This window comes from Aulostomus chinensis, chromosome 3 (genome assembly GCF_037954235.1).
Source record: "Aulostomus chinensis isolate RoL2024-O1b breed Wild chromosome 3, RoL_Achi_v1.0, whole genome shotgun sequence".
NCBI lineage: Eukaryota > Metazoa > Chordata > Actinopteri > Syngnathiformes > Aulostomidae > Aulostomus > Aulostomus chinensis.
The window spans coordinates 16,745,845-16,757,864 of record NC_141322.1 but is presented as its reverse complement, the minus strand read 5'-3'; the positions used below and the strand labels follow the sequence as shown (position 1 = coordinate 16,757,864).

Genomic DNA, 12,020 nt, shown 5'->3' with positions numbered 1-12,020 from the left:
TGGAGTACCAGAGAGAACCCACACAGGAACAGGGAGAACATGGAGACTCCACACAGGAAGATCCTGTGATGGAGCCGGGACTCAAACCTGGAACCTTCTTGTTGTGAGGCGACAGTGCTGACCACTGCACCACCGTGCTGCCGGATTTCAGAAATTATTTTTTCAATTTATCATTAACTTAGACAAAAACAAATAGGGCCCAGGTTAAAGAAAAAATCTACAAACAAAGCTCCCCTTTAAGCACAAGAACAGATACTCTGAATTTAAATTTTTGTACTTGTAAAATCAGATTTTCAGGAAGGATATTCAAGTCCATTTCAGTTTTAAGGGAATTAGATGTATTCCTTTTATGTAGACAAAACATGAACCATTACAAATAAAAATAACCATAAACAAATGTTGTCTAAATGTGATTTAAAGTATTTTTTATTGATGGTGGTGGCAGTGCTCTTTGATTTCAGATAAATGAAATGTAAAACATGAAAGTCACAATTGATCTGATTTCAGGATTTTCTGATCTTATGTCTTTTCAACCATTTGCAGACTTCTGTTCCTTCTCCTTATGATTTAAATACACTTCTGTTTAATAATTAATATAAAGATTTTTTTTTTCCCTCTGGTACAGGCTTATGTTCTCATTGTTCCCCTTGCATGATAAATATGAATGCATGTACAGTTAAATGACTAACTCCCGGCAGTTCTTACCCTCTGAAAACAAAACAGAAAAACAAACCCGACTTCTTCTGCTTCCCTCTGTCTACACAAAAGTAACAAGAGCAACATTTCAGAGGAGATGGCGGATGTTGCAGGATGACTCCCGCTGACAAGACGGAGACAGAATACAAACATCAAAAACATTGGTACAGTCCTTGAAGCCATGACATGGTAACATCATTAAGTGTGGCAGTGATCTCTGAGTTTGCTCCTCTTCATTTTTAAATTCCATATCTCTGACGTGTTCTCATGCCAGAGAAACCAAAAAAATAAAACAACCCCCCCCCCCCCCAAAAACCAAAACAGACAAACATCCCACAGAACCGGCCAGACATCTTGAAAGGCAATGCACACAGTGAAACTGAAATCTTTAATGATTTAGGCCAGGTCTAAACTTAGACGCCGTTACCTCACGCTTCATGTTTCATTACACCAGTTTCAGCTCTTTGTCTAAGTCAATGTCCCCTCATCCCGGAAATATGGATGATCTAGTGCATTCAGGGCAGATATCCGCTTGTGGGGGTCAAAGGTGAGCATTTTCTGTGAAGGAAAGAATAAAAGAATATTAGATTTTGGTCGCTATCAAGTCCAAAATCCTTCAAAAGCGTATATTAGAAATATGACAGCAGCTCAAGTGACTGTTCAGGGGTAACAAAATCAGCTGACCTGCAGCTTTAAGAGGTCATTATTCATCTGTATAGCTTCATATTTGACAGGATGTTTTCTCCTGCACCTGGTTGTGTCCAGTTGCCAGGCAACTGCTAGAGATTATGAGAAATTACAAGTGAAAACATCAAAAACTACCAATGACTTGAAAAATACCTTTTTAGTTCAAATCACTGGTCAATATAGGTGGAGGAAAAAAAAAAACTGTTTCTTTAATTTTTGCCAATATGCGCCGACCATTTTAACCAATCGTATCATGATTTCCACCAGTCGATCAGACTTGGCGGCCTTTCACCACCTGGATTCCTGTTCTTCCCAGAGTTCTGTGATTTAGGGCCCGGTGAATTGATTCCTGCTGAGCAAAGCGGGAACTGTGACAGACCAGGATTATGATTGAGGCATTTACAAACTACAGCTTTAGCAACTACATGAAGCACAAGATTGACTTCATATCTCTCTCTGACGGATGCTGCTATCCCATCAGTGTGTACCGTCAATTCCTCACCTAATATTATGTTATGACACGTGCTGGGTACGCAGCATTCCAGTCAAAATCCTCCGAATGTTATGTCCTGCCTTTCTCTCCTGTCTCACTCCAAGACACAAATCACTCTTTAAACTAACACCTGTTTTCTTACATCAGATCAAGAGCTGGAATAAAATATATTTTGTTGTTGAGAGGGTTCCACCTCCAAAAACAAATTGTAGCGGAAATGAAAATCTGTCTGTGGCTCATCATTTAATCTCGAGTTTCAGTTTTACCGGCACGTTGCAATTCTGCTCTCTCCATTCTCTAGTTCAACCAGCTGGACTAGAAATGTGAACTTAAGCAGAGAGCAGAGAAACATCTGCTGCAGTCTGAGGTTCATTATATGTTAATTCTAACTCAGGATGCAGAAGAAAAAAAAAAAAAAACTATTTCCAGGCAGGATCAAGCGTCACTTTGACTTTCAGCTCATGTCCAAGTCTTACCAGCAGCAGTTGGGCCCCCTGCTCATTTATCTCTGGAACAAAGTCAGTCAGCGAGCGGGGTGAGAGAGGGGGGAAGTTTTTTCTTGAAAGTGTAACATCAGTCGGCCACTCGTCCTCCGGCGGCAAGCCGATAACTCTGAAACGACACGTCATTTTTTTTAGTGAAAAGATTCGTTATGAATCATCAGCCAAAAGTTCCACTACAATGATAAAAGAAAAATCATGACTCACTCAAAAATTTTCCCAAGTTGGTCCACTTCAGATTCTCCACAGAACAAAGGTCTGACAAACAGAAAATGCGTACTGTTGAGTGATCAAAGCTAAATATGCTTATTTACATCTCTGATGTTTCTGTTTGTGCAGGAAGCTACAGAGTCAAACAGACAGCAGATTTCAGATGCGAGTACAAAGGATAAAAGTTGACATCAGCATGTGTTGTGTCATTTTATCGGTTTACTTCTGTAATGGGTCACCAGAACCTTTGGGCATTGTGTCATTTTTACCACTAGATGGGGCTACGGTGTCTTGTTGCTGCACAAGTAGAATGACTTTTGCTAGTTTGTGCTCATGTTGAGGTGTGGACAACACCTGACTATATTTAGAGCCATCAAACACTGGATTATGTTTCCAGCTGAGTTTCAAGCTCATACAGACTTTTGTTCTTTTTGCACTTGGTACAAAGTAAATGGACGATGGATGTGCAACCTGTCATATCAACATTAATCCTTATAGCTGCCCTGGAAGACTGTGTTGCACGTCTTTTTTTGGCATCTGGTGCGTTCCTGCTGTACCTCTCCTAACGCTGCGGGAATAAATAAGATGGTAAATAAATCTGCCACTAATTTTTTTTTTTCTCATTTTGAGATCAAAGTATTTTGTGCCTGGTCCTTGTGTAATAAAGACAAAGAAAAAAACTGCTGGGCCGCCAACCCCCCCCCCCCCCCCAACAAACAAACACACACACAAAACCTTCATGCACCTGACAGCTTGTGTCCACACACACACACACACATACACACACACAGTTGCTGCTGCCACTGCTAGCTCATTTCTCCACAATGAGTTTGCCTTTGATGATGATCAATAATAGAATATTCATTCTAATTTCATGATATGAACTTCAGACAGAAAAGGGTTAAACGCTCTAGAGCTGCTGTGAAAAAGAATGGCTATACATTTAATAAAAGAAAGACAGACTAAGGTGTTCTATGGCAATAAGTAAGATGTAGTTTACTTTGAAGGAGAAATTGTTATGTATGCGTATGTGTGTGTGTGTGTGTGTGTGCGCGCGCGCGCGTGCGTACACAAACAGTGGTGACAGATTACCTGGAATTATCACCAAAATCCAATGAACTGTTCATTAGGGACCAAAACATTTCTTTCTACTACATGACATCAATCTGTTGTTGAGTTCTTTGGACTCAGGTCTGATACCAGAGATTCTAATGTCATCCCAGCACAATCACAACATGCTGTGTATCCGATTACTATTCTGCTGACTCACTTGCGTCGGAACATCTCAGCAAAGATGCAGCCGGTGCTCCAGATGTCCACAGGTGTGGCATAACTAGTCTGCAGCAAAACCTCAGGGGGTCGGTACCACAGCGTCACCACCTAGGGGAGACCCGGTGGGTATTACAAAGACATCAAATTGTGGCCTCAAACAAGAGGTTACATGAAATTCTGTTTTATCTTTTTGAACATATTGAAGAAAGATGTGATGAATACGGCTGAGGCTGTGTAGTACCTCTTCATATGCTCAATTGTGTCTCACATACTTTTCAAATAAAGAACCTCAACTTAAGCTACAGAGTGGAACGTGACATCATCGGCTCTGTTGTAGGCCTCTCCATCATCTCTGCTGTAGAATCAGAGGTTGTGTTGTGTTGTGCTGTGCTGTCGAGCAACCCAGGACAAACGATTGTGTCACTCATAATTTTGTTTATTACAGTCTAAAAACCAGCTTGTATAAAATGATTTATCCAGATACAAGTTAGCGGGGCTTAACCCAAAGTAGTCATACCAGCCACGACGCGCCTCTGTTACTGGTTCTTCTGTACGTCGGTGGATTAACTGTTCCCTCAAATTCACTTGTTTTGCTATCGGATTTTGATCCATTTGGTCTGATGACGTTTGGAATGTCCAGAGGAACAGTGGGATTTAATTATTTACCCACATTCCATGTTACCAGAGGGCTAACAGAAAGTGGCCAGCTCTGCCAACAGAGCCGGCTCAGTATTCCTCCTCCTGGCAGCGTGGGAATATGACCAAACAAACAGAAACTCCATCCAGTGTGGATGCAGAGAGATTTACCAGGCGCTGATGAGCTCGATGAACATCGTGTGAACTCACTGGATGAGGGCTTCAAGGTGAGGAATTTTTATTTATGTGTAAAGATGATGCATGAAAGCTTTAATTAATCGGTTTGCTTAAAGATCACATCGTTTTGATATGAACTGAATGAATGAGGAAATTCAACTGTGTGCCTGGCATTGAGAGGGGAAAGAGAGACAGAAACAGGGTTCTGTTGTTGAAAACCTGCCACTGAGTTTGTTTCCATGGCAACTGACCCAGAGGTTCAAGTTAACCCTCCTTTTGGGACTAAAAACCCAAGTTTCCTTTGTCTAAGGTAAATAAACTCAGAATTTACTAAAACCAGAAGAAGACCATAAAAGCTCCTGGCTCTTACCACAGGAGTGAGGGCCATGTGGCAGCTGTAGATGCGAGCCAGTCCAAAGTCAGCCAGCTTCACCTGACCCTGGCTGGTTACCAGAATATTCTCCGGTTTCAGGTCTCTGTGCATGACACGGTTCGAGTGCAGGAATGTGAGACCACACAGCAACTGCCTCATCAGGTCCTGTAAAGACACACCACAGGTTTAATTCAACAGGCAAGGAGGACGTCACGTTCAGTTTCCACGTAATGTGAGTCAGACCTCACCTTAATGCGGCCGGGGGACAACCCCGGAGCTGGGGCTCTCTCTAGGTACGTCTTAAGGTCTTGGTCCACATGTTCAAACACTAAAGTGACTTTAGTCTCCTGGTCTGACCTCTGGGTGGCGCATACATCCATAAGCCTAAAGGTGTAGAAGCAAACAGTGATTTCTATGGAGCGGTTCACGATTCGCCACACCTATCGCCTTACCAACCGCCTTACCTGACGACATTGGGGTGGTCAAACTGCTCCAACATTTTCAACAGAGCCACCTCTCTGACTGTGGAGACGGGGAGGCCATTTTGGTCTGTCTGGACACGCACGCTCTTCAGAGCCACGAACTTTCCACTCTCTATGTCTCGCGCCTTATAAACAGTACCGTAAGCTCCTCCTCCGATCTCTGCCAGCCGCTCATACTGGATGCTGGTGCCGTGGGCCATCGCCGGTCTCAAACAGACTAAGGGACAAAGTAAAAAAGATAGATTACAGTGGAAAATATTTTTGAAATAAGAAAAATTTACTGTGCTTCCAAAAGTGTTAGAGATGTTGCAATTAAGGCAGATCTTTTCCTGCTTTGACTGCTTTTGTATCGTTTTGTTTATTCTCATTGTGTTTGCAGACATTGGCCAAATAAAAGATGCTTTGTTTGATGTAAAATATAATTAAACTGGGAGTCAACAGACTGCAAATCACTCATTTCCTGTATCCTGGATTTTTTTTCATGGCCCCGCCTCCCCATCCACCTCCATTCTATTGTGAATTTCTGACTAATTCGTCATGTTTATTCTGCGGCCGATAATCACTTCAGTAATGACTGGAGCCATTTTTTTTTTTCACAAGCCATGTCTTCTAACCCTTTTGACAATAAACTGGCATTTTTTAAACACTACCCACTGAGATGATTGTGTTTTCAGGTCACGTGATCAGGCACATCTTCTTTCCTCTTGGTGCTGAACGGTCAGTCTGGGTTCACCTCAGAGTCACAGATTTTATTTTACAACTAGATGAACAAGGAATATAAACATGAAACCAGAGAGTGAAATACTGAAACTGAAATAAAATTTGCTTTTATTTATATACACAATGCTTGTAATTGAGGTGGCTGTGCCCACTTAGGAAACAGGAAGCGTATGCGTGTTCATCACATTAGCAAAGCTTGCAATACATCATCTCTTGTCTTCGAGCATCTTTGTGGCAGCGCTGTGAGGTTCCACAGAGCTGCTGAGAAATAAATGACCTTCAGGTGTATTTTGGCCTCTCCTGCACATCTATTTAAGTTATTACTGTTGTCTTTCCTAACGTACACATTTTCTTTTCTTTTGCACAACAAAAACACAACCAAACACTGACCGCTAACATCATCAGCACTCTGGTTCCCGCAGTGACAATGATAAAAAGCTGATGGTCAACTGTTCACCATTTCGGTTCAGCCTGTTAGCTTGCTGAGCAGCAGGAGGGACAGATGCTGGGATACCAGATATTTGGAGCGCTGAACAATTAAAAAAAAAAATTTATTGAATTGCGATTATTTTGAAAGGACACACATTTAGCCTTTAGCACATATTGCAAGTTATATTACCATTCATGCATCAATTTTCTACCGCTTATCCGGAGTACCCAGAGAGAACCCACGCAGGCACAGGGAGAACATGCAGACTCCACACAGAAAGACCCCGTGCCCGAGCTGGGGCTTGAAGCCAGAACCTTCTTAGTGTGAGGCGACAGTGCTGACCACTGCACCACCGTGCGGCCAAGTTACATTGCAACTTTGCAAATAATGAACTGTATTCTTCAGCCCTGGTTGCCTTCGGGGTTGCAGATATTTGGTCAAACATCAATGACATGTTGACCGCACCGATTAAAATTTCACAGATACGTCAAAGTTCACAGACACATCCTAAACTGTTGTGGAAACACTTCGGTCAGGACGAATGTGGAGGCAGGTATGATCCACACGCCTATACTTGATTGACACTAGCACTTCATGTCATTGAACCGTCATTACTGGACCCGACTCCAGTGGAGGGGGGCGGGGGTGAGACTGTTGGAGCATCAGCAAAGCTCTCCTCAGGCATAGAATAACACATTGCAGAAGCTGAAATTCACTGCCTCTTCCTTTCAAATCTCATGAATGGTCCTCTGCAGCTCTTGTGCTGGGAGATCTATTTCTGAATGAGAACCAAACTCTATTTTCAGTCACACTGCCAGAAGTCTTTTGCAGAAGTAACTTTTCAACCACTTTCAAGCCTCAACAGAATACACTTCTCCATAGCTCTCTACAGGAACTTCTATTGTGTTCAATTTTTTTCGGAGCTATACGAAATCCTTCAAACGCTGTTATTTCACTATTAGCGACACTTCCATCATTCTCAACGCTTTTCATTATAATCAGACAATTTCAGGGGTTCAGCGGCAGGATGTGGAGAGGAAGAGAGCTCACTTCACCCGTCAGAGCAGATGGTGGTGTTTGAAGCAGCCACCGGCCATCAGCTTCATCATCATCATCATCATCTGCAGCAGCAGCAGCAGCCTATTGATGGTAAAGGCTAAGAGAAAACTGTGACTGAAATATTAATGAACGCAGAAGGTGGCAGTGTGAGCGTGAGACAGTAAATGTGCAGCCTGGAAACCAATAAGAAAAAAGAAGGAGCTAAGAGATGCTAAGAGATGCTAAAATGCGCCGTAGAGCTGCACAGGTGAGGACAATTCTCTCTGGGTTTGTTTCTCCAACTTATAAAAACCAATACCATTTGTTTATCTGAATTGTTACATGTAGATGTCCAACAGCTCATGTGTTGCTATTAGCTCCCCATCACAGAAATGCTGCTAGCAGTGGAGACATACACAGATGATGCATACCACTCTATATTTGGAATAATGAGCACTTTTAGTACATTTACATTTTGCTAACAGTTGTAATGTACTTTTACCTGAAATACAACATCAGAACCTGACTATTAACTCGCTTCAGAGGAGAACAGCTCAAGTTTAAGGGCCTCCAGCACCAGAGTCGTCAACGTCAGAGTTGGGAGACAAAGTTTTACACCTGGAGTCTTTACCTGCTCAGACGTGTTTGGCCGTTACCACTCAGACTACGACCACAACACTTCCAGCTTGTTCAACACTTTCTGAATTCCCATGCAGACATCAGCTCTACTGATAATTTCATAATAGAGATGCAACGATTGGGAAATTCTTGTGATTACGGTCAGATAACTCAACCATCACCACTTGACAGACACAGGAAGTTCCTTCGAACAAAATACTCATTTTCAAACTTGGCGTTTTGTTTCAGTTGCACTGCACTTCCACCTTGTATCAACGGCGGTCTTGTTTAAGTCAAACAAACAGCAAGAGATAAAGTACGGCCGCAGCTTGAATAGCTTCTAGCAGAGAGAGGGTGACAAGTACAGCAACAAATGAGCGCACACTGCGAGCCACACATACACACACACACTTCCAACAATTAATTTCCTCAATTTAAAATACCGATCTCATCATTTTTTCCACGACTGACCCTCCACAATATCCAAACGGATGTCAAACGGTTTGATGACGGCATGAATGGCTCGACCTTTGCATGCGTGACTGTTTTATAAGCCTGGAGAAACAGGACACGGTCTCTCAGGAGGTTCCGCATGACTTTTCGGTCTTATTTTTAAGGTTCAAAAGGTCTGATGAATCATTTTTTACAACCTTCAGGATTTATATAAAAATCTCACCGCACCACCAGTGAGTCACAAAGTTTCTCCTGCAGCCGAGGTGCACGCGTAGGGTTAATTATATCTCAAGGTACTCGGCGAAGTGGTTTCAATGAAGCTAAATGGCTGTTGTCACATACTAGGAATAATAGTGTTCAGATGGTGCCAGACCACAGGTACTGAAGTGGTCAAATACTGGATGTAGTTAGCAAGAGGAAGTAATGCTGTAACATGAGTCAGAGCGTCTGCGGGTACGAATCTGCCCGGATCTGAAAGAAAAATTGTGTAAGTATGATCCTGTTATTCATGTCAGGACTCAGCCGACAAATGAATTTCGCCTGGATTAAACTAATGCTAAAAACACTCCGGCTATGATATTATTGTGCTATGCTCATTTTATTTTTGAGTGATACAATATAAGCTCAAATCACAAAGTTTTGTAACTGTACCATTTGATTTGCTTCAGTTTCCTGCTGTAGATATAAGGAGGGAACACCCAATAGCATAATTACAGTGACATTTGTGTCATCAACTCACAAAAAAAATATAAATCCATCGATCCATTTTTTCCGCTTATTCCTGTTAAGGGTCACGGGGGGGCTGGAGCCTATCAGCCTGGACAGGTCACCAGTCCATCACAGGACCAACACATAGAGACAGACAACCATTCACACTCACAGTCACACCTACAGTCAATTTAGAGTATCAATCAGCCTCGTCCTCTCTTGATGTCTTTGGACTGTGGGAGGAAGCTGGAGTACCAGAGAGAACCCACACAGGAACAGGGAGAACATGGAGACTCCACACAGAGAGACCCTGTGCCCAGGGTCTGATGGTCTACTGCTGTAGAAGAAGAGCGAGCAGCAAGTGATTTAGAGTTGAACCTCAAACAAACGAACGGAAAGAAAACAGTAGGGTGGGTAAGAAATGATATAAATGTTGACTGATATACAAACGGAGAGTACGCATTTTTTTTTTTGCACTATCCAGAGATTTATTATCAGTGTTTCAACTCAGTTCTTAATAAAAACATCTGGATGGAAATGCACCGAGCATCTCAACATCACTTTGGAAGCCCTGATGATGTAGGCTTTGGATTACTACATGTAACAGGACGCAGATTATTCAGATGTTAGATTCACTGAGGTGTTTATACTCCAGGTGCAAGTGAGCATCTTCCATGTGGTTTCAACTGCTGCCTGCAGCTTTCAAGGGCTCCAGTTAGAAGATCAGTCTCACCATGAGCGCTCAGGACAGTGTGGGATCTTTATTCGCCAAACCTCATGTGGTCATACAGGAAGTAGTCAGCCTAAAAACATTCTCTTGTTCAGTGACACAGTTGAGTTCACAGCAGCAGGAGACAGATTGTGCCGAACACCTGGAGCTTTCACCCTCACGCCGCTGCTGAGGTCATTAACCCGACACTTGTGACAAGCAGCCAGGCGGAGGTTCATGTCTGTCTCCCACATTTCATTATTGATCCAGGCAGAATCGGAGGAAAGGGGGGGGGGGGGGGGGGCGGAAGCAGGCCAGGACTATGTGTGCCGACACGTGGTCCTCCTCCATAGCGCTCCTTTGTTAATTAAAGCGGACTCAAAAGTGCAGCAACAATCGGGCCACACGGACTTCTCCTCCTCGGCCACATGTTCACTGACGTGGCGGGGAGAAATAAGACGGAGCGGTGCGGCTGGAACTGAGCACGGGAAGCAAACTTCCATGTCTTCACCGTGATATAAACTCATTCAACTCCACAAGTGTCACGGACAGTTTCAGATTGATAGCGTTTCTTACCTCGTCTGTCTCTTGTGAGGCGGCTCCGCGTCCTTTTATGATGAGGACATGCCGACTGGTCTGCTGCCACGTATCAGTGAACTCGGACGGGAGGGTCAGGGCTGGCAGGTCGGGGGCAGCGGAGGGCGACTGCAGCCTGCCAGGATCTGATGTGGACAAGCAGATCCGGCGAGATGATTTCGGCCTCCTCTGGTTCTTCTTCCAGGCTGCCCTACGCTCCTTTTTTTTTTTTTTTTTTTTTTTTTTTTTTGAAGGGGGGGGGGGTGTGCTGCTCTAAGCTTCCTGTTGCTCTGCAAAACTCTTCTGGGAGGCGGAGCTACACACATCAAGGTTCATCTCAACTTAACACTTTTCACTACAGTCAATCATTAAAAATGTGGAGGGCAGCCGCCGCTCACTGCTGCTTTGATAGCGGAGGGAGCGCTCGGTGTGTCACTGCGTTCAGAAAGGTGAGAGAGGCAGTAGGAACTCAGAGGAATACGCAGGATTTAAAAAAAAAAAAAGAAGCGCTAGGACTAACTTAAAAAGTAGATCTGTTAAAGGGGCAAACCTGAGGAAGACCATGGTATGAAAATTCGCTATTAAAATGTTCCGAAGATGGCAAATAAACATAAAAATATGGAATAGTATCTTATTAGACTGTTATTGTTTTCATTCTTTTTTAAATTTTTTTTGTGCTTTTGGAATACCTTTTTAAAATAAACAATCTAAAAGTGGATCCAACTATGAGTGACTGCTTCAGTCTGCTCCTTTTTTTGGTCATTTCTTGGTTTTGTATTTTTTTCCCCCCTTATTGTTTGATGTGAAATTTGAGAACTGAAATTAAATGACTACTATTGTTTTAATTCTGGTAAAATTGTACCTTCATTTGTGTAGCAACACTTTAAAATAGGGTTGAATAGGAATTTGAGTAGAGTTCAACTGCACCACAAACTATAGCCTATGAAATAAAACATAAACATATTTCACAAACAAACATATATTTATAACGATTACATGCTGGCTGTGCACAATAGACTCTAAAGACTGCATATGTCAGAAGAATAGTCGTAAATCTTTTATTAATCTATATCTATTTCAGTATCAAGAGAGCCATGTCCTCCGCTAAAGGCAGTGCAATGTCTCCTGAGATATTACAGTCAAAAGATAGGCCTAGCTATAGTTAATCATTGTATAATATGATTAATGAGAGAGCTAGCAGTGTGTTTCTATGCAGAGTAAAACGCTTCCATCCTTTCTTCG

General features: G+C 42.7%; 1 protein-coding gene across 1 annotated transcript; it reads right to left on the bottom strand.

Moving 5' to 3' along the window:
• Positions 1-408: 408 nt before the first annotated feature.
• Positions 409-11,015, bottom strand: cdk4 (cyclin dependent kinase 4). Its single transcript, XM_086199047.1, has 8 exons — positions 10,779-11,015; positions 5,509-5,743; positions 5,293-5,428; positions 5,042-5,209; positions 3,857-3,966; positions 2,584-2,634; positions 2,353-2,488; positions 409-1,254 (listed from the first exon to the last, which is right to left on the bottom strand). The coding sequence occupies exons 2-8, from the start codon at positions 5,724-5,726 to the stop codon at positions 1,165-1,167; spliced, it is 909 nt and encodes a 302-aa protein (XP_086055173.1). The 5' UTR covers positions 5,727-5,743; positions 10,779-11,015; the 3' UTR covers positions 409-1,164.
• Positions 11,016-12,020: the final 1,005 nt, after the last annotated feature.

Coding starts and splice junctions, on each gene's coding strand:
- cdk4 (XM_086199047.1), bottom strand. CDS start 5,726: ATGGCCCACGGCACCAGCATCCAGTATGAGCGGCTGGCAGAGATCGGA. Junction 3,967..5,041: donor ACATGGCCCTCACTCCTGTG/GTAAGAGCCAGG, acceptor GGTCTCCCCTAG/GTGGTGACGCTGTGGTACCG. Junction 1,255..2,352: donor AGGGGGCCCAACTGCTGCTG/GTAAGACTTGGA, acceptor TTTCCTTCACAG/AAAATGCTCACCTTTGACCC.